This window comes from Eptatretus burgeri, chromosome 4 (genome assembly GCF_056783735.1).
Source record: "Eptatretus burgeri isolate ZD-2024b chromosome 4, Ebu_testis_v1, whole genome shotgun sequence".
Classification (NCBI taxonomy): Eukaryota; Metazoa; Chordata; class Myxini; order Myxiniformes; family Myxinidae; genus Eptatretus; species Eptatretus burgeri.
Genome location: NC_140964.1, coordinates 17476616 through 17502177, shown reverse-complemented (window position 1 = coordinate 17502177; position 25562 = coordinate 17476616). Strand labels below are relative to the sequence as shown.

Here is a 25562-nt window from a genome sequence, read left to right as displayed (position 1 = left end):
GGAGAATGGCACCTCAGATAAAACTTCGATCTACAAATATAACACTCTCAATGAAATAGACTGTGTTGCATAATTCATTGTGGGAGAACATTGCCACATCAAGTGTGGATGATGCATTTTGGAGTAAACAATTCTGTGCTGGGACAAAGAAGCTGATAATGAAATGTTTGTAAGGCAGAGGTTTAGAAGAGGAGGAAGGAATAGGGAAATATTTTCAAACTTTGAATTCACTAAAGCATGAGTCACATTTGCTCTACGGCTAGGATACGGTGGCCGTACCCCCCCTGAATTGACAGAAACGTGCGGCGGCCGCAGAGTTTCTGAGGTGGCCTCAGGGGGTGGCCCTACGCCAGATGGCTATCTTTTACAGGCCGTAGGGGTGTCCGTGGGATTAAAGCGCGGAGTTATAACTTTTTTCATTTCTCGGTTGGCCGTAGCAATTCCACAAGCCGTAGCCATGACGTAGATGTTCCACGTCGGGCGTACGGTGGGCTTGCGTTATTCGTGTGACTGCTGTAGGCTCTTATCAATGAAAAATGAATTTTGGAAACCCCCAAAAAAATTACAAAAAAAAAAAATTACCTTCGCCTTAGGGCCCCCCTGCAGTCGCCTTGCGGGCACCTTTAGGCTACCTTGCGTCTGCCTTGAAAATTCTATGGCAGCCGCAGGAACGCCCTTAGGTCACCGTGCGACATCAAATCAAAGACCTTACGGCACCCCCACGTTTTCGGTCTCCACAATTTCTAAATACCCTGTGCGGCTCCCCGAAAAATAAAAACATACGTGACTGCTACATTGTGTGACCGTGGAAATAAAGCGGCCACCCTATAATTGCTCGTGGCCGTAGATTTTTTAGACCCTACGGCGGCCGAGCCAAATATGACTGAAGCATAAGCAGCCTGCATTAACTGTTTTTTTATTGTTTTTTGAAGGAAGCTTAAGATGTAATGTCTGAATCATGGCAATGATTTGACTGGGTTTTCTACAGGCACAATTTTCTGATGCATGACTTAAGGAAGCTCACAACGCAGAAAATTAAAACATTTTAATCGTTGAAACAGGAGGCGAGTCAGTTCAGTGTGGCCAATCTAGAATCAGAAACATGATGGTAACAACAAAGGGCAGAAGTGGCACCAATAAGTGATGTTCCCTTCCCTCGATTTGCCCATTTTCGAATCGACTATCAAATGAAGGTTATTTAATCGTAATAAAAATGTCTTCTCATTTTTAATCTACAGCGAACTCGCTGTGCGACAACAGGCTCTGAATGTATGAACAATCAATCAGTCAATCAAATGCATACTCTTGACGGAGAGGCGTTGCTGCCGAAGCAGTTCCTCGGCAACGGTTGTGCTGTGTGGTTTTCGACTGCCTTTCCAGCGGTCAGTCAAGGTCAGAATTGAGAATTTGTTGAGGATACCGGGAATAGCTCACCGACTCTTCGTGGAAGACACATGTGCACATCTGTGGGATCTTTAACGTCGCTCAAAAACCAACGCTGGTCGATGAGTCCTGTGTAAAGTCCTTTGGGCTGACGGTGCAAACCTTGATGCATTGACTTCCCTGCACATGAAACACCAGAATGACAATTTTTCGCGGGAAGAGATTCAAACCCATGCGAGACAGCTCAAAGGTGAGTGTGCAAACCTCAAGGCTATCCTGCCAGCCAGACTGTCAGAGCAGGTGCAATATTATGATTCCTGCTCGGATGGATACCCTTCCACTTAAACCGATTGTGCTTTAAATCTCGCTTCACCTTCGTCTCCGTCGCATGTTCAATGTTCATGTTGTTGTTTTTTATTGCTTTGCTTGCTGCTTTGATGTTAAGCTCCCGGAAACCTCATGCTCAGTGCATCACAATGTTGTTTATTATAAGATTTTTTTTTTGTTTTTAATGTTTGGCAGGAGGGAGGTTGAATATCCATGGCAGGAAAGATGCCACAGGAAGGAGGTGCATTGCTGGAGCTGGAGAGTCAAGCTGGCTTTCTGCTGAAAAAACGCAAATGGCCATTGAAGGGCTGGCACAAGGTGACGTTTCATCATTCAAAGGCATTGCATATTGTACATCCCCCAATATATGTGCAACTACTGTAATTTTATGGCCAGAACATGATTACATGCATTGTGCATTATTGTCACCCATGAATATTAATGGAGGTTATCAGAAAAGTATAGGCTCATTTGAATACAGTACATCAAAATATCTTCCCTATCTTACCGAAAGGGAGAGCAGGGGACTTTCCAACATCTAACCTGTCCTTGATGGCATCAGTGTTCATGTCGAATACATTTATAGTTCACTTAAAATTTTCTTATCTCTCCAGTCATCACATTATTAAAAATTCATGAATCATATCTCTATCTGAATTATATGATCTGTTCCTAAAGTAGTCATAATATATACCAGTCCCTATTTCCTCATGTGATGCTCAGTTATTTACTCAAGTTTGACATAATGCTTTCAGTGTCGAAGCATGTAAAGAAGAATAAGAATTACAACAAATGTGGAAAAGCAAAGAGTGTAAACTAACTATAAGTGTGCACATTTACAGATGCAGAACCGGGTTTAGCAACCTGCATGGTACAGTCTTCACAAATGGAGCATCACCCTGGTCAACCTTGTCAATGTCACATGAAGTGCATTGTCATAACTAATGACTCAATGATGGTTAATGTCTCAAAGCCTGAAAGACATACGAGCTGTCTTTTAAGTGATGCTAAAAAACAAAGTAGATATACATATTGTTGCGGATTTGGAAACCTATCGCACACAACATTCAGGTCCTATAGCTCAGTTATATCGGTAAGTACATGTTGCCAGTTAGGGTCCCGTCCCTTGTCTAAGGGAGATTAAATGTAAATGCGCTGTGAGTTACTTTGATAGGGTTTTTCTTTTATTTTTACACCTTCCCCCCCGCTCTGACCGGCGCCATTGTTCTTCGTGCGTTCAACCACGAACGTAGGCGGGGATTCGCATCCCCTCAGATCGAGACTCCGCCCAGGATAGGAGGGGTGGGCCCCCCTGGCCAATCAAGGACCTCACCACCTCAGATCGAGACCCCGCCCAGGATGGGAGGGGTGGGCCCCCATGGCCAATCAGGGACCTCACCATCTCAGATCGAGACCCCGCCCAGGATGAGAGGGGTGGGCCCCCCTGGCCAATCAGGGACCTCACCACCTCAGATCGAGAACCCGCCCAGGATGAGAGGGGTGGGCCCACCTGGCCAATCAGGGACCTCACCACCTCAGATCGAGACCCCACCCAGGATGAGAGGGGTGGGCCCCCCTGGCCACTCAGGGACCTCACCACCTCAGATCGAGACCCCGCCCAGGATGAGAGGGGTGGGCCCCCCTGGCCATTCAGGGACCTCACCACCTCAGATCGAGACCCCGCCCAGGATGAGAGGGGTGGGCCCCCCTGGCCAATCAGGGACCTTGCCACCTCAGATCGAGAGCGGATAGGGCGGAAACGTCCCCCCCCTCCCCGAAACAGGGTGAAGAAAGACGCGGGTGCTGATCTTGGTGAGGTACATCTGGTACACCTGGGACATCACATCACATCTCGTCTTAGCTGGGCTTGGTCGTCGTCTGGGAGGTTTGGAGCCTTCTTGTCTTGGTGATCGACATCATGGTCGTCGTCTTGCAAGGTTCATCTTGCTGGAGCGCTCGTCTTGCTGGGCTCGTCATGCTGGTCTTGATGGTTATCGAGCTGGTTTGGAGACCTCGTCCTGTTGGGCCTTCGTCGTCGTCGAAGGCTTGTCTTATCTCTTCTTGGTCGTCGTCGTCCTCCTCCACGGATAGTCAGCTTGAAGACCACACGAGGTGGACAGGTCCAAGATAGACCCTGCTCTTCAGCTCGCCTGTCCCTCCGAGCTGAAGTCCGCAATAAAGGCTTAAGCCACCATTTTTTTGGTGTGTGTGTGTGTGTGTGTGTGTGTGTGTGTGTGTGTGTGTGTGTGTGTGTGTGTGTGTGTGTCCGTCCGTGGGCCCGTCTGCTAAGTAGTAAACTGTGTAAGTACTTTTTGACTGTATATACGTGCATTTATTAATATTCGGTTTAACTCTGCTTCTTCCGTGCTTCCCTCGTTCCCCAATTATTGTTGTATACATAAACCCCATTTGTTTAATGTTTCAGCTTGTTCGTGTCGATTCCTTCATTGACTTGGCGTGCTGCGTGTTGGAGAAATAGTAAAAGCGGTTACGGCTGTAAGGGGACATTTGGACCGACGGATCTCGGCGATTAAACCGCTCGGATCACACACGGGTCGAGCGCGAATACGGCTCGGCTCCTACGGGAGCCGTCGAAGGTGTGAAGACTCGCTAGATCGCCACGTGGTCTCTAGGTATTTTTAAGATTTGGCAAATAACCCTGTTAGCCAATATTAGAAGCATGGCACACTGAGCAAATGAGGTCACTGTTGACAGAGGAGCCTGTGGCGCCATCACATGCATATGGATTCTGGACTCCTCTTATACAAATACACCAGAGAGGCACCAATGGTGGGAGGAGGACACAGGCAAAGTGGGTTCCAACCAGCGTGGATAACACAGGCAGCGTACGGCTTGGAGGGATACAACACAAGCTTGTCATGGATCAAAAGTCACAAGGTCCTGCAATACAGCTTTGTGATTAGTCGACGGAACAGACCCACCCCCACCTTCACGTATATCCAGGAGGAGGTAAACAAGAAAATTGCTCTTGATAAATGCTAGTGGAGTCCCAGTGCATGTCAGATTGCTGGCCGAAACATGGTGTCATTCGGGTAAACCTACAGGTTGGGGAACTGAGAAATTGATTCATTAGATATAATTCCCAACTGCCTTTCACTACTGGATACATATATATATATATATATATATATATATATATATATATATATATATATATATATATATATATATATATATATATATATATATATATATATATATATACACACACATACATATATAAACATATATATTTGTCCAGGATGGATCACCACTGCGATGCAGGAAACTCGAATGGCTTATTACCCGAGTATGCTGATACTACATTTACTGACCTCAGAAGGATGACGGGCTGCGTCAACTCACCTGGTGTTATTTCAATGGAAAAACAGGGGCACAAATTCAGGACCCAAATATATTAACCCACCCACCTTAACCGTTAACCAGTACCAGGAGGAAATAACAAGACCCAATCACATCTTTTATCCATAATTGGAGGGAATAACCAATCGGCTCTCACCAAATCAATTACCCCAGGTGGCTCGGATTAGCAAATAGATTAAGCCCCATGCTCTTCTCATCAAAGAAAACTGCATAAAGCAACCATGAAAAGCTACACAAGGTAATTCCTTTGCTGTTTCAAACGTGTGTGTGTGTGTGTGTGTGTGTGTGTGTGTGTGTGTGTGTGTATGTGTGTGTGTGCGCGCGTGCGTGCGTGCGTGCGTGCGTGCGTGCGCGTGTGCGTGCGCGCGCTTCACAATATTTTTGAAAAGTTATTGTTGAAATTTTTAAAATTATAATATTGTGATTATGATATAATTATTGTTGATTTGTTAATATTATTTTTGAAAAAAAAAACCAACACAGAAGCATAGCCTGGGTTGTTGATCTGTGGTTTGAAAAGGTTCTGGGCTGAAAGGGTCAAAATTTCAATGAATAACTGATCCCAGCTTATGATGTGGGCAGTCGGAAAGTCAGGCAATTGCTTGTAAATTACGAAAGTTCTTATTTTACAGATATTTTGTAGTTGGAGTTGAAAATAGAGTTGAGTACATCTGGTGATGTGGAATGAATATAATTTACAACATACTTTCATTGTTTATGTAATGCTGTTTTGGAATTGCTATTACTGTTCAAGAAATGATTACACTGCATAAGTAATTATTGTGAATAATAGAGAAGCCTGGTGTTGGCTTAATGGTTATGTGACTGGCTTAAGGTCTTTGGTTCTTGAGATCAAGCCCTGGTTGTTTCACTGAATTAACACCATGTTGGGTTGATTCAGCCTGTGATCCTTCTAGGGTTGGCAAAATGAGTGCCAGTTCACCTTGCTGGTGTCCTGTGTCAGAGTGGTGGCCTGTCCAAGATTGTGCCCACTAGCCAAGGAGGCTGCTTAGGCAGCACCAACGCTCTGCACAGAGTATGGTCCCAATGGATGGATGGATCCTTCCGGGGTCGGCAAAATGAGTACCACTGTACTGGTAACGGGCATTGCATCAGCGACACAGCCATGCCCCCACCCAATGATGCTCGCTGTAGCTTTGTGCTACACACGAAGGAATCGGAGTGAATAATAGACAGAAAATAACGATGTGTGTTGAAATATTAAATAACATTACAAGCAAACAATTGACAAATCGACAGTTTATGGCATTTTATCCTGGGGTCACAATATCATGAGACAAGCATTCGGATGGGGATCTGGTGGTTTCTTTGATATTGCAATGCACCTGCCTCATTAGACAAATGCCTTATTATACAGTCTCCATATATATCCTCTTCCTGCCTCCCAAACCCATTCCCAACTCCTCACCCCTTACCCAGTCCTCTCTCTTCTCCATCCTCCTCTCTCCCACCCCAACTCCTTCCTGGAGTGTAGAGCGACATTTGGTGAGGCATCTCTCTCCCCCTCCCCCTTCCTCGCTCTTCTCGCCTTCCTCACCCCATCCTAGCTCCACCATCCCTCCTTGCTCCCCTCCCCTCCCTGCTCTCTCTCCTCCCCTCCCTCCCCTCTCTCCTCCCAAAAACATTAGATTCAGACCAAATCACTCCCCTCCCCTCCCCTTCTACTTTGTCTCTCAAATTCCCTCTTGTTACAGCGTTATTTTGTGCTTCAAGATGGAATTCTGAAGTATGGAAAGACACCAATGGAGGTGAGTTTAATGGGACTTACACACAAGCTCTCAGCCCTCTGACCCTCCCCAGCCCCTCCAAGATACACACGTTCATCCAGTCAACCCCATCCTGGTGAAACTCCCCAAATTCAAACTTACTGCCCACCTACACGATTTTGTTCCTCTTTTTACCCATCTGTGGAACCGCCTTCTGTTTCTCGTTTGTGGAATTCCCAAGATCCACTGTTCATTTGCATTGTTTCCTCCAGGGTTCCAAGCAAGCAGTGCACCACCATCTCGTGCCATCTCGCATCCCCATGTGCAATCTTTTCTATCCCCCATTAAGACACTTGTACAAAATCATAAACAGCATCACAAACTCCAACAGTGACATAACACCCTCACGTGCAACCATAACTACGAGCACCAGAGACGACATACCTTCAGAGAAACAACAAGCTAACATCCTCAAAGATCATTACGTAAACATAAGTCACATAAGACCCAGAAAAGAGGAAATAAGTGTTGCAAGATGTGAACTCTGCTCCCAACTCGACACCACCATCACGCTATTTGCTCCCATGCAAACAACAAAAATCATCAAAACATCAAAAATCCACAGGCTACCAGCCTTGACAACATCTACTATTAACACTTAAAACACCTTGGACCACACAGCATATCAGCCCTCACAAATGTAAACAACTTCTCCAAACAACACTCAAGAATTCCACAGATTTGGAAACGAGGAAAAATCATTACCGTTCTTAAACCAAATAAAGAACCCACCAAAGCAGCCTCGCATTACTTTGCACACCCTCCAAAGTTACTGCATGCCTCATACTTACACTCACAAACCCTCACGTGCCACTTGCACACCCAACAAGGATTCAGACAAAATCACTCCACGATCAGATTTGTGTTGGCTTTGTGGTGAGGGTGGCTGGCTTGGGATCTTAGGGTCCTGAGTTTGAGCCCCGTTGTGCCACTGAATTAACACCAGGTGGGGTTGACTCAGCCTGTCATCCTTCCGATGTCGGTGAAATGAGCACCAGTGTACTGGTATAGGGGCACAGCATAGGCGGCATAACCGCACTTCCAAGAAACGACAGCTACCTGGCAACCAAGCTGCTATATTCAAGAACAGAACTCTACTTCCACTCTTCTCATAAAACCACACACAAAACACCTTTGATAGCTTCAACAGTACAAAACCGCCAAAACGCACGATTCTCACTACAGTAGACATCAGTAAAGCATTTGATGCCCCCCTCCCAAAAAAAGCCTTATTCACAAACGATATTCAATACAAACATGCACAACACCACCAAATGCTGGCTTGCCAACTACCTGTCAAACAGACAGTCATATGTAATGTTTAATGACAAGTCATCATGCAAGTGATACTTTTTTAACGGAGTCCCTCAAAACTCAGAGCCACACACACACACACAAACACACTTTAATATTTTCATGCACACCATTCCGCAACCACGTCAGAACACAAATAGCCTCGTATGCGGATGACATAACCATTACCTCGATCCACAGTAACATCAACACAGCAGCAGCACCCTACAAACCTCACAATCAACTGACTAAAAGTAGCCCACTCAAAATCGACAGTCTCTATTTTAACAAATTACACCAAGGAACATAGCGCTGCACCACACGTCACACTGAACTACATCTCTATCCCACACACATCAAACCAAAACACTTGGTCAACCAAAACATATTTAAACACAAACATGTCATTCTCAGATCACATCACAAACATTACAAAACATGCACACCCAGGCAAAAAACACTTGGAGCACCGATTTCAGACACCACAAAGAAACAACATCACCAACATACAAACAGTACATTAGATCAGTTATTAACTTCGCCAGCTCATTTCGGGCCTCCAACCTATCAAGCACACATGTCCACACCCCACAGACCCAGACAAAACAAAGCCCTTCGCATCATCACAGGTTGCACATTTACAACACCCATCAAGCGCCTACACACAGATGTAAAAATGCTAAACATCAAAGACTACTTGGAATTGAAAGGTGCACAGTTCCTTGCAGTTGCAAGTGCCAACCCTAATCACTCGTGCCACTACATGTCCAACCACCCACAGACTCCTAGACACATTAAGACTACACAACAGAGGCACTATAACAACATCCTTCAAAACACCCCCACACCGATCTACGACAACTACAAAAAACACATCCATACCCACATCACCAAAATCGCAATAAATAACTTGGGCCCAAACAGCACCTTGGGCACTAAACCCCCACCCATCGACGACGCAGAGAAATTACTTCCCAGGTCTCATAGTGTTCACCTTTGACGTCTCCACTGTGGACACCACCCATAGCTTTTACAGGACAACACAATACAGGACAACTTTTACAGGACAACCCCACACACAATAAAACACATCGTGGAAGGCTGCACGGTCCTGGCTCCGTGAAGGCAAGAGCACAGCATTTTAGATATGAGGGATCTCTGGGTCGCTCCCAGGAGATCAATCGGCTATCTCCGTACTGCGGATCTGTTCGAGCATAACTGACCGGAGTTAATCAACAACAGCAACCCCTCCACCTTCATAAACCATACCTCACCAGATCATCTGACTTGCACAGATTGCAGTGTTTCCTCTTCTCTTTCTTCTTTCTCCGTTCATTAATATCCCTGCTTATTGTGTGCAACTGTTGCCATACTGTCAGTACATTGCCTTTTTACCCTCCATGACCTCACCTTTCCATGAACCTGGATTTTTGCATTCAAAACCCCCCATTCGTATAACTCTATGAGAACACCCTTCATGTACATCACCAATGGTAAACTAAATGTTCTTCTTGATCAGTTTGGCTTTAATTTTGATGCTTGTAGCAAAGGGGGGAATGGGATGATGTTTTTTATTAAATAAATATTTGCACCAAGACTGATTCCCACCTTGCAAGTCCAGGCACCCACCAATCCACCATATGCTTTCCTTTTCTTGAGAGTATATTCGTTATTTTTGTCTTTATCCTTCGAGATTATCGAAATGTCTCTTCGCCAGGCTGCCGAAAGCGAATCACAAAGCTCGTTTTATAAGCAATGTCAGATGATCCTAAGAGCAGTGGAAATCCAAGCCAAATGGTGCTTGATAACCTCTTCCAAAAGGAAATTAACTTTGTGCAATATCTTTTGGCTTTTGGTCATGAGGCAAATCGTTTCCATGACGACAGAGTTTCTGCAAACCAAAATTGATGATTAAACCCTAATTTGTTTTGTGCATTTCAGTTACAAAGAGGGAAAATCCATGGATCGATGGACATTGGACCCTCCGTGATGTCTGTGAAACGCAAAGCTGGTTGCATCGACCTTGATGATGAAGAGAATATTTATCATTTGAAGGTCAATTGAGCTCATTAACTAGAATCTCCACCATACATGTTCACATTTTGTTTAGGGCAATGTTATGATGTATTTCTCAGTTTGTTTCCGTTATGATTGGTCACCTGTTGCAGTGTATATGGCAGACCTCTGGAGTCCAGCCTTCTCATTGACATTGAGTGTTGAGTCAAGTCTTGAGTCAAATATTCTTGAGGCCACAGCATATTAATGCACAGTATATGTTTAACCAGACAATGTGGGGGTAATGGTTGGAGCCCCTGATGTTCATCTGTGTGGTCGGCAGTTCAAACCTGACTCTGGCTGAGTCATACCAAAGACTTAAAAAAAATGGTGCATGTTGCTTGCTTGATGCTCAGCATTTAAAAAGGAAAGAGCATATATAGACAAACAACCATAGGTTGTCAACCATTGCACAGGATTCACGGGCCGAATGGCTTCCTTCTGCATTGAAGTTCTTCGTTAGGAAACTGATTTATTTATATTGTTACTCACCCCATACACATCTTCTGCACATTTGCGCCCTCCCCCTCATTGACTGCATGATCCCCCTTTCTCGAGAGATGTTATTTAAAGGAGGCAAATACATTTCGAATGACTCAATAATTATGTCCATCAAGTCACGAATGTACATCGTCCAGTCAAATGATTGAAGTCCCCTTGTTTTGGAGTGTCTGCACAAAAGTACGGCCTCGTGAAACTGGCGTTCAGTCACGAGTCGAGAAACTGAGACTCGGTTTGACTGAGTTAATGAAATTCTTCAAATCCGCAGATCACTCCACCTGATGTCTTTGACCTGTGGCTGTCAAAGCTTCGCCAACACCGACAGCACTGGCAGAACAAGGCCGTTAAAACGCCACCGATTTTACATGCCAGTGGAGAATCTGAGCCCAGCACTCCGATGGTCACCACAGCTGTGCCTGTACTGGTGAGTATAGGCCATTTGACCGATGAAGGGCAATCTGAAAACATGGTGTCCAAGATAGAACAATTATTTTTTTACATATATATACTGCTCTCCTCGAAGCATAACAGAGTCCAGAAACATAACTGACTCATTACCTCTGCCACCGAAGGTGAAGGAGGTTATGTTTTCACCCCTTTCTGTCTGTTTGTTATTTGCAAAATTGAAGATTTTTCAAGTTTATCGGTTAGTCAATTTTGTTATTCTGTCTGTCTGTCTGTTTGTTTGTTTGTCTGTTTGTTTGTTTGTCTGTTTGTTTGTTTGTCTGTTTTGTTGCCTTTAGGTCACAATTTTCAACCGATCTTCACAAAACTGCACCACATGGTAGAGTTTGGCATAAGGAAGAAGCCTATTGTTTTGAGGTCAAAAGGTCAAAAGGTATAGGCCAAAGGTCAACAACTAAGGTGGTATTTCTAAAATCCTTAATTTTCAACCCATTGGCTTAAAATTTGAAGAGGATTTGCAAATAAGGTGACTGAATTCAACCACCAATTTATTTTTGAGGTCAACATAGGCCAAAAGGTCAACATAGTCACAAGGTCAACAACTAGGGTGTTATTTCTAAAATCCTCAATTTTCATCCGATTGACTTGAAATTTGAAGAGCATTTATATTTCATGTCACTGAATTCAACTAGCCAATTGTTTTGGAGGTTCACATCGACCAAAAGGTCAACATAGGCCAACATTCCAAAATTGTCAATTTTCATCTGATTCACTTGAAATTTGAAGGGGAGTTGCATGTTTGGTCATTTAATTCAACCAGCAATTATTTTTGAGGTTCAAATTTATTTCATGAATTTTGCAAGTATCGTGCTCTGCATTACATCTTCTTCTTCTTCTTTGCTTGTTTGCTTGTTTGTGTACAGGGTATCTCAAAAAGTTGTGGACAGATTTGGATGAAATTTTGCAGACAGGTTAGGTGTGTGACAAGGCCGAACTGATTAAATTTTGGTGAAGTTCTAGATCCGTATCCGACTACTACAGATCGTAGTATAGGCTCTGGGGGGGGGGGGGGGGTGTTTGTGTACATGACTCTTTTAGAGCGTCACCCAATTTTTTTTGTTCTATATGCCAAGACCTTCAAACAAAGTTTGGGTAACACCTCCAGATGTGGCCATTTGGGGGTTGGGTGACTTTGGTTTACAATGAGCTCTGTGGTCATCACACATAGCCCCATTGTGAGAATATGAAAATTGAATTGCTCAGAGAACTTAATAATGAAACGTTTGGCCAAATTGTATAACTCTACTTACAATATTAAGTCATTCAGAGACCATCAAACTTTGAGCTACTTTCAAGTTGAAAGCTATTTTTGACTAAAATTACGTATAATATGTTCATTTTCTACTGTAAACCAAGTTTTAAGAGAATAAATCATGATAAAATGTGTTAAGCAATGCACAAGTAATTGAAGTAAATCAAAATTAATAATTTATGAATGTTTACTAATGATTTATTCCATCTAAACCCAATATGGGCATTTTGGTTCATTTATAGTTTGCTAGTAGCCAACTGCGAATCCAAGATGGACCCTACAGAGAAAATGTACTTGATCTGGAGGTGTTACCCAAACTTTGTTTGAAGGTCTTGGCATATAGAACAAAAAAAATTAGGGTAACGCTCTAAAAGAGTCATGTACACAAACACCCCCCCCCCCCCAGAGCCAGGAGTATTGTTTAAGTGATTCTTCACCATTGAGAGATAGTGCTAAACCAATATAGAGCAAGATATCTCAAAAAGTTGTGTACGGACTCAAACGAAACTTGGTGGACAGGTTGGATGTGTGACTACAACGAATTGATTCGATTTTGGTGAAGATCTGAATCCGGATCTGGATACAAGAATTGTTTAGTTTTTTAAGTGATTCTTCACCATTGAGAGATTGGGCCAAAAACGATATAGTACTGTACAGCATGATATTTCAAAAACGTATTGTGCCCGATTATGTTCTCGTGGATCAGGCATGACGTGGTGGAGGTACGCGCTCCACCGAGTGCCCTTCTGGTTCTGATATGTTTTGATGTGAATGTGTACCCAATTTTCGGCTTGTTTCTTTCAAAAGCCCTTGACTCCGTGGTTATGTAATTTCAATCAAGGCCACAAAAGGTTAATTTCTAGTGTTTGCTTGAGTACAATGTAGATTTGTGCTTGAACTAATGATTTTTTTTTTTGTATACAGAGTTGAGGCTCCTGGAAGAGTGAGAAAAGTGAATGTGTCAGGATGCAACAGAACAAAAGGAACAGTAGAAAAGGAGAAGGGGTGAGGGGGGCACCAACAGCAGGGTTGAAGAAAAAAAAAATAGAGGGAGATTTGGACAAATAATGTGTGTGGGGAGGAATGAGAGGTAGGGGAAGGTGCATAACATGGACAATATGGATACAGAAGCAAACTCTCAGGAAGGAAAAACTGGGAATTTTAAAGGTGTGTGTGTGTGTGTGTGTGTGTGTGTGTGTGTGTGTGTGTGTGTGTGTGTGTGTGTGTGTGTGTGTGTGTGTGTGTGTGTGTGTGTGTGTGTGTGTGTGTGTGTAAAGGCGGGGGGGAGAGGGGTAGTGAACACAAGTAGAAAATATCATGCTTTTGGATGTGGGATGATCTAAGATGGTGCCGGACAGCTCTCTTGAAGACTTGGAGGGAAGCACGAGATTGAAGAGAATGTGGAAGTTGGTTCCACAGGTGGGGAAAACTAAGGAATAAATAAGTGGACGTGAGCAGTGATTCTGGATTTTGGTAGTTTCACCAGAAGAGGGTTGATGGTGGACCACATGCACCCTGCAGATACCTGGTGGACAGGGAGCAAAGCAAGGAGAGAGCAGAGAGATGGTGCAAGACCACAAAGGAGGTGAAAGAATACAGAGAGACAACTGACCCACCTGTGATGGAAAAGAGAGAGGCCCATTGACTCATCGTGGGTGATTCCAATTATTTTGAAGGTCTTGGTTTCCGCAACATCAAGCTGAGCAAGGTGTGAGGCAGGGTTTCCAGCCTGGAGGGGAGAGCAGTACTCCATCATGCTGCAGATGAACGCTTTGTAGGTTGATTGGACTTCAGGTGTGCCAAAGAAGGATTTTGTATGACGCAGGATGAGCAATTTGTCACTGGCTTTGGAGTTCAACTTAGAGAGGTGGTTTGCCCAAGAATGATCAGAGCTGACAGTGAAACCCAGGAGTTTGAGTGACTGAACTTGCTCAAGAGGATTGTTAAGCAAGTAGATGGGAAGGTTTTCCATCCAGTTCTCTGAGAAAGGGAGAGAGAGGGGGGGGGGGGGGGAGAGAGAGATTTTTCAGGATTGAAAGACAGATTCCATGTGTTTGACCAGCTTGTGATTTTGTCAAAGTCTGAAGAGTGTGAAGAGACTGCTGCCTGCCGATCTGGAGGGAGAGCAATGTCACTGCACGGTGGACTTGTGAGCCAAAAGGTAAAGGGGATTTATGAGAGAGGTCGATGATGAAACCCAGGAATAGGACTGGGGCCAGAACGCTGCTTTGAGGTACTCCAGCCTTGACAGGGAAAGGAGATGAAAGGATTCCTTTGAGTGCCACACGTTGGCTGCGAGAGTAAAGGAAGTCAGTAATCCATGTGTGCAGTTGGCCTTGGATATCATAGGCAGAGAGTTCGGAGAGTAATGCAAAATGCCAGACTGTATCGAAAGCTTGAGATATATTCAGAGAAACAGCCCTGTTCTGATGTCTGACATCGAGGGCCTCCATCCATTGTTTGGAGAGTAAGAGCAGCATATCGAAGGTGGAGTGACTTGGTCTGAATCCTAATTGGTGATCTGAGATGAGGCCGTTGGTTAAAAGGAAGGACTTTATATCAACTTCGATGATGGATTCCATGACCTTGCTGATGATTGAAAGTAAGTTGATTGGTCTTTAGTTAAGGGGATCAGTTTTTGAACCTTGTTATGTAATGTAGTAATGATGACTGATTTTCAAGCAGATGGAAGATGACCTTATGACAAACAATATGGTGAAAAGGGCAGAGAGCATCAGAGCAGGTTTTCAGGGCGGCACGTGAGCTGATGCCGTCTCGTATAGTTGCAGAATTAGAGTCGACGTTTGCCAGAAACTTTTCCACCTTCTCAGGTGCAAAAGACAGAGTCCAGGAGCAGTTGTGTAACACTGGGTGGGGTGGGTACAGAGACCGAGGGGTTGGGGACACAAGATTTGGTAGCAAACACAGAATTGAGGCATTTTGGCCTTCTCACGAGCAGAGTTGGCTGTGGTGCCATTTGAAGACGGGAGTGATAGAAGGGGAGCATACACCAGAAACAGACTTGACGAGGTGCCACAAAGTATTAGAGGATGGAGATGAGGTTGAAAGTTCAATGTTGAGGTTGGACAGTTGTTTTCTGGCTCTACTGAGAGTGGACACAAATTTGTGGCGAGCTTTGTGGAATGACATGAGATTTCCTTCGGTTGGGTTTGCTTTCCAAGAAGAGTCGGTACGTTGTTTCAGAGCAACTGCCTAACCACAGGATGGGTGTGAAGAAGGGTAGGAAAACTGAAGATGAGATTGGATGGATCTGTGCCGAAAGCACAGATGCATCCCATGTCATTTTGATTTTATGTAACCCAAACTTGCTTATAAATGTCCAAAAATACCTTTAATTGGCAAGTTTGGAACTATTTGTCCTGCAGTCATTTTATATGATACTAGGCGACCCGTGAAACAGTTGGGTTCCCGTTGTGACACCGGTTGATGAAAAAAAAAATGATAGCTCCAGCGAACTATACCGCTGAGGTTGTTTACATTGATCAAATTTTCCCGAAGAGTACTTGACTGAATCGAGAATTGATTTTTTAATAATCTTTTTCATTGCCAAATTTGAATGAAACTTGATACTGCACACGGCAGGAGAATGGTGAGTAAGGTGGGCCAATATTTTTTGTGCTATCGTGTACCGTTTTGGCTGTATTTCGGGAACATACATACATGCATACATACATACATACATACATACAAGATGAGAGTTTGAGTAATATGTAGATTATGTCTGTCTCATATGATATTACAAGAATAGCACTCGACAGAGCGCGTACCTTTGCCAGGCTGAACAGTTTACATTTTGTATCTCACTGAAAGGTCAGATCTGCATCCGGACCTTAACCAAAATCTAATCGGCTTGTTCTTGTGAAATATCCTACTCGTCCACAACGTTTTGAAATATCATGCGCTACAGTATATCATTTTTGGCCCTATCTCTCAATGGTGAAAAGTCACTTGATTTCAAAAATCTTGTATCTCGTTCCGGTTCCAGATCTTCAGCAAAATCTCATCAATTTGTCTTTGTCACGCACCGAACGTGTCCACTAAGTTTCGTCTGAATCGGTCCATTACTTTTTGAGATATCCTGCTCACAGACAGACGGAGTACCAGACTAACAGACAAACGGGTGAATGCATAACCTCCATCCACCTTCTCCAATGTAAGGGAATGCAGTCGCAGACAAACTTGTCAAAATAATTCATTTCTTCGCAACATGATGCAGATGTGCTATTCTTAGGACCACCAGATTGTTTATGTGAGGCGTTTTAATGGTGTGAGAAATGCGAACAGGGATTCATTCGCCAAGAGGCACATATAATGACGAGTTGAAAGGTCGTGTTGTGGAGTTGTTGGATCTCACTTCGTAAATGGGTTTTGGTTTTCCGTTTGGCAGTGCAAGACGGTGGTAGCCTGCTATGTAGCACTTCTCCTCCGATGTTTTTCCCCTCTGCTCTCTCCGTCCTCCGACCATCCCCAGCTATTTCAAGATGCGCGTGTTCTTCCAGTAACCCCCTCCTGGTTAAATCCCCCAAATCCAGGCTGACTGTGCACCTCAATTCCTTTATTTCTATTTTTCTCCCATTTTTGGAACTGCCTTCCTGAGACTATTCAATCCCTCTCTTCCCTTGGGGGCTTCAAGAGGACAGCGCACCATCATCGCATATGATCACCAATTCCTACCCACATTATTTTCTATCCCCTTTAACCATACCCGAAGCCGACCTTATTACTTGCAGGTTAAATGTTTTGGTTATTGCACTTGGGTGAAAATAAACCTGGGAATGATATCAATAATGACCTTTTAATTGCTTATGGCCAGACTGTCTTTGGAAACTCGATGCCAGACAAGTTTAGCAGTCAAGCTGTTGAAGAAAACATTTATTCAGTTTCAAAATCACCAAGTCACATGATTTGCTTGCACATTAATGCCTGTTCATAATGGCCCACTAATTCTATGCTGTGATCAAATATTCACAGAGATTGCAAAAAGCAGACTCGCAATGCACCAATTCATCAATTCATGAATTTTGGTTTCATTGCCTCACAATTGGTTGATTATAAAGCTGAGTATTTTACTGCGCTTTCTCGCCCACCAATAAAACACAAAACTACTTATATCAGTGAGTGGTTAGAAATGGCTTCATCTCATACTACAAGCGAGATGTGTGTGTGTGTGTGTGTGTGTGTGTGTGTGTGTGTGTGTGTGTGTGTGTGTGTGTGTGTGTGTGTGTGTGTGTGTGTGTGTGTGTGTGTGTGTGTGTGTGTGTGTGTCTCCTCCATAACTCCAAAACCATGAAATCTAGCAACCTGAAACTCTGCAGGCATACTTCGGGAACACAAAGGAAGTGCCAGAGTGAAAATTGGGTGTTTGGGTATATTAAAACACTCCTTTTGAAGATAATTAATGGCATTATTTAATTATATCCTTCATCAGGCGATCCTCGGACACCTCGCTGTCTGGGGTTTTCATGCGTTTCCTGAGTAACCTCACTGGGGTCTGAGGCCGTCATGTTTTTTGGCCTGCTCAACCTTACCCCGCCCTGACTTGGAACAGGCCGCAACTTTGAACAAGCTGTTCATCATAGCTACGAATCGCCGGGTACATTGCAATGCTTATAAACTCCCCGAGACATCAGCGTTCATCGTTTTATTTCATTTCTGCACATGCGATCGCCATGAGTATCTCTTAGATTAAGAAGAATTATAAAATTTAAGTTCCAGAATCGAACTTTCAAGCAGTTCCGACTCAGAGTAGCGTGTTCATTTGTCCAATTCGGACATACGTGACATTTTGTGCGTCTCAAGGAGGTGTATGTTGACTATGACAGTTCAGTGATCAGTTCAGCCAATTGCGTGCTAAGGAAGTCGTTTCTTATCGACCGCTTTGTTGGAGAGCCTGCTTGAATGCTTAATCCACTTGGCGAGCACTCTCTAAGCTGCTTGGTTGTTCGTTTAGGGGAAAAGTACACGTGCTTTCAATCTCACATCGATTTGACGTACGTTTCTGCCTTTGTTGGGTCCCGCGGTGCCGTGCGGTGGGTGCCAAGGGAGGTGTTTCATCCACTGAAAATGTGCAAGGATGGCTTTGTGCGATCTCCATTTGTAATCGACCTCTCAATCAACATCGATACATATTAAAAACAACAATAAGGTCCATCCGACCAGGTGTTCACCATGTTTGTTCTTGCTGTGAAGACACAGAGAAAAGATCCACATTTTGTGTTCTGTCACTTGATACATTTTTGAATTCAATTTAGCTAATTACCCACTTTCAATCCCCTTTCAAAGAACGCTGTTTCAAGGTAAATCTTTGTGTTTGTCGTTTTTATTTACTTGATGCATGTGTACATTTGCACGTGTGTGTGTGTGTGTGTGTATAAACTGAATCACCACAATGGCATTTGGCACCGGTGTATGTGTGTGTTATTGGTTATTGGTCGTTGGTTGTTATCTCAATATTGGGGTTCCAGAAAGTGGAATGGAGCCCTAACAGTTCTCAAAGTATCCACCGCCGGATGTGTGTGTGTGTGTGTGTGTGTGTGTGTGTGTGTGTGTGTGTGTGTGTGTGTGTGTGTGTGTGTGTGTGTGTGTGTGTGTGTGTGTGTGTGTGTGTGTGTGTGTGTGTGTGTGTGTGTGTGTGTGTGTGTGTGTGTGTGTTGTTGATTGGTATTTTCATCTGGGTTTCAGAATGTAGAATGAAGTATTCCCAGGGTGGGCACAAAGTGTCCACCTTCATTTTGGTAAGGGATCCCGATTCATGGACCAAGCTGTGAAGTTTTCTGTTCTCAAAGCTTTGTGCCGAGGACTATCTTCAGGATGTTACTGAACTCCGGACAGCTTCCAACTGTAGTTTGTTTGTAGTAATATTCACAGGGATGGTTTTTATTATCTCTGTGAGGTGCTTTGTCATCATTCGCGTTGCTCCAACTATCACTGGTACAACTTTGGCATTCCTTACCTTCCAGGATCTTTTTACCTCATTCTTGAGGTCTTGGTATTTGGTCATTTTCTTGATTTCTGCATTGTTTAGTCCAAAATCACTGGTATTAACACATCACGTACCAATGCCTTCTCTCTTTTTTGGACCTTAGTATGATCTCTGGTCGCAACACTTTGTCTTCGATGTTCACGCTCGATTGGATCATTCGTTCGTACGTGAGCAGTACTTCCATGTTTTCAGTCCATGCTTGTGTTTATTGTTGCCACAAATTTTCTGGAATTTGGATAACAAAGTTTTTGCAGATGTGCCAGTGGTTAACATTACAATCCTGTTGTGTCGTTGTGTGTACAGCTGTTCTGACATGAGTTTTTTTATTATTATTTGTGTTCGGTCATTAAGCATAACGTGTCACTCTATTTGCTAACGCCACCTCCACCCCTCACATATCTATCTTTTTTTTCCTCCCCCCCTCCCCCTCCCAATCTGTCTGTCCCCTCCTCGCTCCACCCTCTGCATAACATACAGCACTCTTCTCCCACACCTCTGTCGCCCGCTCTTTGTCTATGTCTCTGTCTATCCGTCTGTCTGTCTGTCTGTCTCTCTCTCTCTCTCTCTCTCTCTCTCTCTCTCTCTCTCTCTCTCTCTCTCCCTCTCTCTCTCTGCCTCTCTCTCTCTGCCTCTCTCTCTCTCTCTGCCTCTCTCTCTCTGCCTCTCTCTCTCTCTGCCTCTCTTTCTCTCTGCCTCTCTTTCTCTCTGCCTCTCTCTTTCTGCCTCTCTCTCTCTCTCTCTGCCACTCTCTCTCTCCCCCTTACTCTCTCTCTGCCTCTCTCTCTTTCTCTGCCTCTCTCTCTGCCACTTTCTCTCTCTGCCTCTCTCTCTCTCACCCCTCCCTCCCGCAGTGCACAGCAACGTTTCGTGAGGCATTGCTCTCCTCACCTCTACCCCCTTTCCTCGCTCTTCTCCCCTTCCTTGCTTCCCCTTCTTCACCCACTCCTTTCTTCCCCTCCCTCTTCTCCCCACCCCTCCCTTCCCTCCATCCTCTCTATCTCCTTTCTTCCTCCCCCCTCTCTCTTTCTCCACCCCTCCCCTTCATACCCCCGTTGGCGAAGCGACGGGTTGTATTTGCTCGTATTAAATGATCCCCAACCCCATTCCTTCGTGAATGTATGGAATTTTTTTTAGACCCCCACAAGGAAATAGAAATAAAATAAAATAATTGATTTCTTCAAAATTCCACAGGATCAGAATTGCAATGGGCAGTCAGGTAGCTCCACTAATATATATATATATATATATATATATATATATATATATATATATATATATATTGTTATAGATTCCGACGGTGTAGGGTGATTCCCACCCTACTCTTTCCAGCCAAATGTTGAAGATTCGGCGTCACTGAACAGCACCGCCATCTCAGGGGTTATAACGCCGGCTAGTTCGGCACAGGCCCCGGGTCACGTGCCTCGGATCATGATACCAATGTACAACTGGGCCTTACCAGTTGGGGAAATAGACCCCTGCTACAGACTGGGTTTGTCAGAGACCGAGCGAAGTCTGCCAGTCCGTAGCCCGTTTGGTTTTAAATACAAATCGAGCGATTGTTCCTCAGCACGGCACGAATAAACTCAAGGCGGCAACTTTCATACGAATCAGCCAGATTTATTGGGGACACATCGGGGAACACAACACAAGCAAAGCATTCACGACAATGTTATAATTAATCTATAACCCCCTCTTAACTAGGGAGCTACGGATATGGGTTTCGAAGGGAACCCGAGCGAGATAAACCTTTGGCCTGGACGACATGTAGACAACATGCAGACAAGACACAGAGTACTTAGTGATGCCTCATGGGCGAGGGGAAAGTGTCAAAGGCACGAATGCGGCTCGTGAGAAGCCGATGTCAACGGATTTGAGCACCCAAGCTCGAACATGCCGCGTGGCAAGATGGCGCTCGTATTCCTTTTTCCCGGCATGCTTGCACACGCAGCCTCGGCGCGTTCAACCCCCGTAAGGTCGACGGTACAAAAGAGGAAGATCTATAGTATGTTCCAGCTGGTTTCTCACAAGGTCCAGTGTAGAAATCCAGGCCTGGCCCATTCACCAGACAAGGCTAAATTGGGGTCTTGGGCTCTGCAGGCTGGGTCCATGGCCGAGGAGGAACAGCCGGCCAAAACCACTCTCCACAAAGCCGACCGCCGACTCACACAGGCCGTTCCCCTTGCCTTTGGGGGCGGGCCTTTTCCACAAAGCAGATCGCAGACTCACACAGCTGTCCCTCTCGAAGCAGATCGCCGACCGACACTAACAGTGTCTCATCCAGCCGATCGCAGACAGACCTCATGTCGTTCCTCTTGCCTTTCGGGGCTCGCTCTTCTCACGAAGCCAGATCCCAGACTCACACAGCTGTCCCTCTCGAAGCAGATCGCCGACCGACACCAGCAGTTTCTCATCCAGCCGATCGCAGACAGACCCCATGCAGTTCCTCTTGCCTTTTCGGGGCTCGCTCTTCTGGAACACCTCCGGGGATATGTGATTGGTCCATCCCTCAAGTCTGCAGCCACTCTCCACCAATGGGCTGCCGACACGTCTCGTCGACGGACACTCTCAGAGTGCTGGGCGGGGCTAGTTCGAAGGGGGGAAGGAAAAAGAAGCAAGGTGCTTCTCGGTACACCACCACTGCATGAACACTGGACAGCCTGCTACATCTCCCAACATATATGTAATGTGCGATGACTAAACAACTGGCTAAACATGCATTTAATGGGGGATCTGGGCTAATCCTATATTTAATAACCCACTAAGGGCCCATTTCCGCAACAATATACATATATATGTATATATATATATATATATATATATATATATATATATATATATATATATATATATATATATATATCTATATATATGAATGTGTATGTACAGTATATGTATATATATATATATATATATATATATATATATATATATATATATATATATATATGTATAGATATATTTTTTATTTTATTTTATAGTGTATATATACACTATAAAAAGCCTGGTGTTGGCACAGTGGTTAGGGCAACAGCTTAGGACCCAAAAAGTCCTGAGTTCGAGCCCCGTTGGGCCACTGAATATATATATATATATATATATATATATATATATATATATATATATATATATATATATATATATATATATATATATATATATATATATATATATATATATATATATATATATATATATATATATATATATATATATATATATATATATATATATATATATATATATATATATATATGTATATATATATATATATATATATATATATATATGTATATATATATATATATATATATATATATATATATATGTATATATGTATATATATATATATATATATATATATGTATATATGTATATATGTATATATATATGTATATATGTATATATATATATATATATATATATATATATATATATATATATATATATATATATATATATATATATATATATATATATATATATATATATATATATATATATATATATATATATATATATATATATATATATATATATATATATATATATATGTATATGTGTATATATATATATATATATATATATATATATATATATATATACACTGCATATGTGTGTATATGCATACACATATGTATGTGTATATACCAAGTCATATAACACCAGGGGGTTGACTCAGCCTGTCATCCTTCCGAGGTCGGCAAAATGAGTACCAGTGTACTGGGCCGGTGTATACCCCGGTTAAAATAGGTGTACCCAATCCCTGTGTCGTAAGAGGCGACCAGGGTTGCGTCAGGAAGGGCATCCGGTGTAAAAAAAACATGTGCAAATCACTATGCGGATCATATGGATGATCCGCTGTGGCAACCCCTAATGGGAGCAGCCGAAAGAAGAAGATATATATATATATAAACCTTACGATGACCAATGTATAAGTAGAGGGGCTTGATGCCATGAACAAACGAGTTCTACCACACCAAAGATCATTTTAGCCACGTTTGGTTACAATCCCATCAGCATGTTCGGAGAGGAAGTTGCAAGTGTTTCCAGATGGACTGACGGATGCATGACACACCATCCCATAAGCTCACCTGAACTATGTTCCTGGTGAGCTAACTAGAAAGTTCATAGAACACCTTACCCTCTGCAGTATTGAGCAAAAGGACACGGGAAGGGTCTTTTCAACTCTTGCTTTGCGTTTCTGAACATGATCTACAGGGTGTTCCAAAAAGACCCGGCCAACTTTGGTTATTATCATCTTTAGTATCACAAAATATACAATGATACCCTTTGGTTTACATGATGCAGAAACTCATAATGTTTTTATTTTCATGTCTGGTGGTTGAGTGTAAAATAAAATGGCGACTCCACAGGAGAAAGCTCAGTGCGTCAAATGGTTCATCGAGACGAGATCTGACACCCAAGTTTGGCGTAATTTCTGTTCAAGATATGGAAGGAATCCACCATTGCAGACTAGTATCATGGAGTTGAACAAGAGGTTTAAGGAGACTGGAAGTTGTCAGAAATAGAAGAGTACCAGTCGACCAAGCACAAGTGCAGCAGGCATTGAACGAGTGCATGAATCATTTTAACAAAGTCCCAAAAAATCAATCCAACGTGCATCCAGAGAATGGGGACTGCCAGCCACTAAAACCAAATGACGGACCTGAACACAATGCGTTTCCCTTGGAAATGCTCAGTCGCACGAAGGATGACAAAGATTACCTGAAAAAGGTCATGTTCACAGACGAAACTTGCTTTCATGTGTTGAGGAAGGTCAACTGGCACAATGTCAGGATATGGGACTCTGAAAACCCTCACATGGTCATTGAACACATACTCGACAGTTCAAAGGTCAATGTGTGGTTTGACCTTCTCCATGACCGCTTGGTGTGTCTGTTTTTCTTGGCATGGATACAGTGACTTCAACAATTTACATGAACATGTTGGAAGGATTCGCCTTCCCACAGATTGAAGAACTGCAACCCAATATAATTTTTCAACAGGACGGCACTTCCCCTCATCGGGCGGGCTTCAGTCGTTTGAGCAGTCCTGAATTAAAAAAAAATTCAGGTTGCTGGATTGGTTGAGACGGACAAACCGCCTGGCCTCCATTATCACCACACATAACTCCCCTTGGTTATTTTTTTTTTCTGTGGGGATTTGTCAAAGATGTTGTCTGCAACACCAATGTGGCAAACCTGCAGGATCTACATTCTTGGATCACAGCTGCATGCGCACTGAGTCTGACATGGCAAGAACTCGTGCGTCACCTTGATGTCCTGCACATGACAAATGGAGCTCAGATTGGCGTGTATTGACAGTGTGTTCAAAACTTTACGAGTTTCTGTATCATGTAAACCAAAGGGTTTTGTTGTATCCTTTGTGGTTCTAAATATATTAACAACCAAAGTTGGCCGGGTCTTTTTGGAACACCCTGTATATTAGCTTTGTTCCTGAACTCTGAATAACACATGTGATGCCAACCATACGAAGCCGATGTGTCAAACGGAACAGTTCAAAGCTGGATCTTCTGCCAACTGCACCCTCAGAGCGTGTGCTAAATATAATTGGTCGAGACGATGTAAACTTTTGGACAAGTACTGCTGAACTGCAGGTTTTTGGAAGTGTAAACAAGATAATTTGTGTTCCAGTGTTCAATTATATGAGCTAAAATAAAAGTTTTAAAGGTTGTAAGAAAAAAACAACCATTTATTCGTAGGTTTACTGCTGTTGATGCAGTGTCTTTAATACCACCTTACTTAACATTCGTTTTTCATGCCTGTTGTTTGTGTCCTTTATGAAGTCCTTAAAAACAGTAAGTTTCCTGTTTGGAATACTTTCAATTTTGTTTGACTGACTGACTGAGTGTGCATACGTGCTCGGGACGAGACTGTTCAATTTGCCAAATTAAGAGCCAAAGTACTCCAAAACTGCAAGTTTGTGTTCTGATTCATGTTGAGTGAGTGAGTGAGTGAATTTGTGTTCTGCAGGATGGCCACAATATGCTTGGTGTTGGCTTAATGGTTAAGTGGTGGGCTTGGGGTCCAAGGATCCTGAGTTCAAATCCTGCTCGGTTGTTGAATTAATACCAGCTGGGTTGACTGACTGT

At 43.3% G+C, this 25562-nt stretch overlaps 1 protein-coding gene across 19 annotated transcripts in view; it reads left to right on the top strand.

The window, feature by feature from the left end:
- Positions 1–25562, top strand: part of LOC147027556 (oxysterol-binding protein-related protein 6-like) — a 185148-nt gene that overhangs the window by 76679 nt on the left and 82907 nt on the right. For 14 of the 19 annotated variants that reach the window (XM_085877054.1, XM_085877062.1, XM_085877063.1 and 11 more), the window contains 4 exons: positions 1906–2028; positions 6810–6863; positions 10116–10229; positions 10999–11154. In XM_085877054.1, the coding sequence (XP_085733180.1) occupies positions 1924–2028; positions 6810–6863; positions 10116–10229; positions 10999–11154 (429 nt within the window). In that variant the 5' untranslated portion in view covers positions 1906–1923. The remainder of the gene's footprint in view (positions 1–1905; positions 2029–6809; positions 6864–10115; positions 10230–10998; positions 11155–25562) is intronic. The other 5 variants (XM_085877058.1, XM_085877060.1, XM_085877061.1 and 2 more) reach the window with 2 other exon arrangements.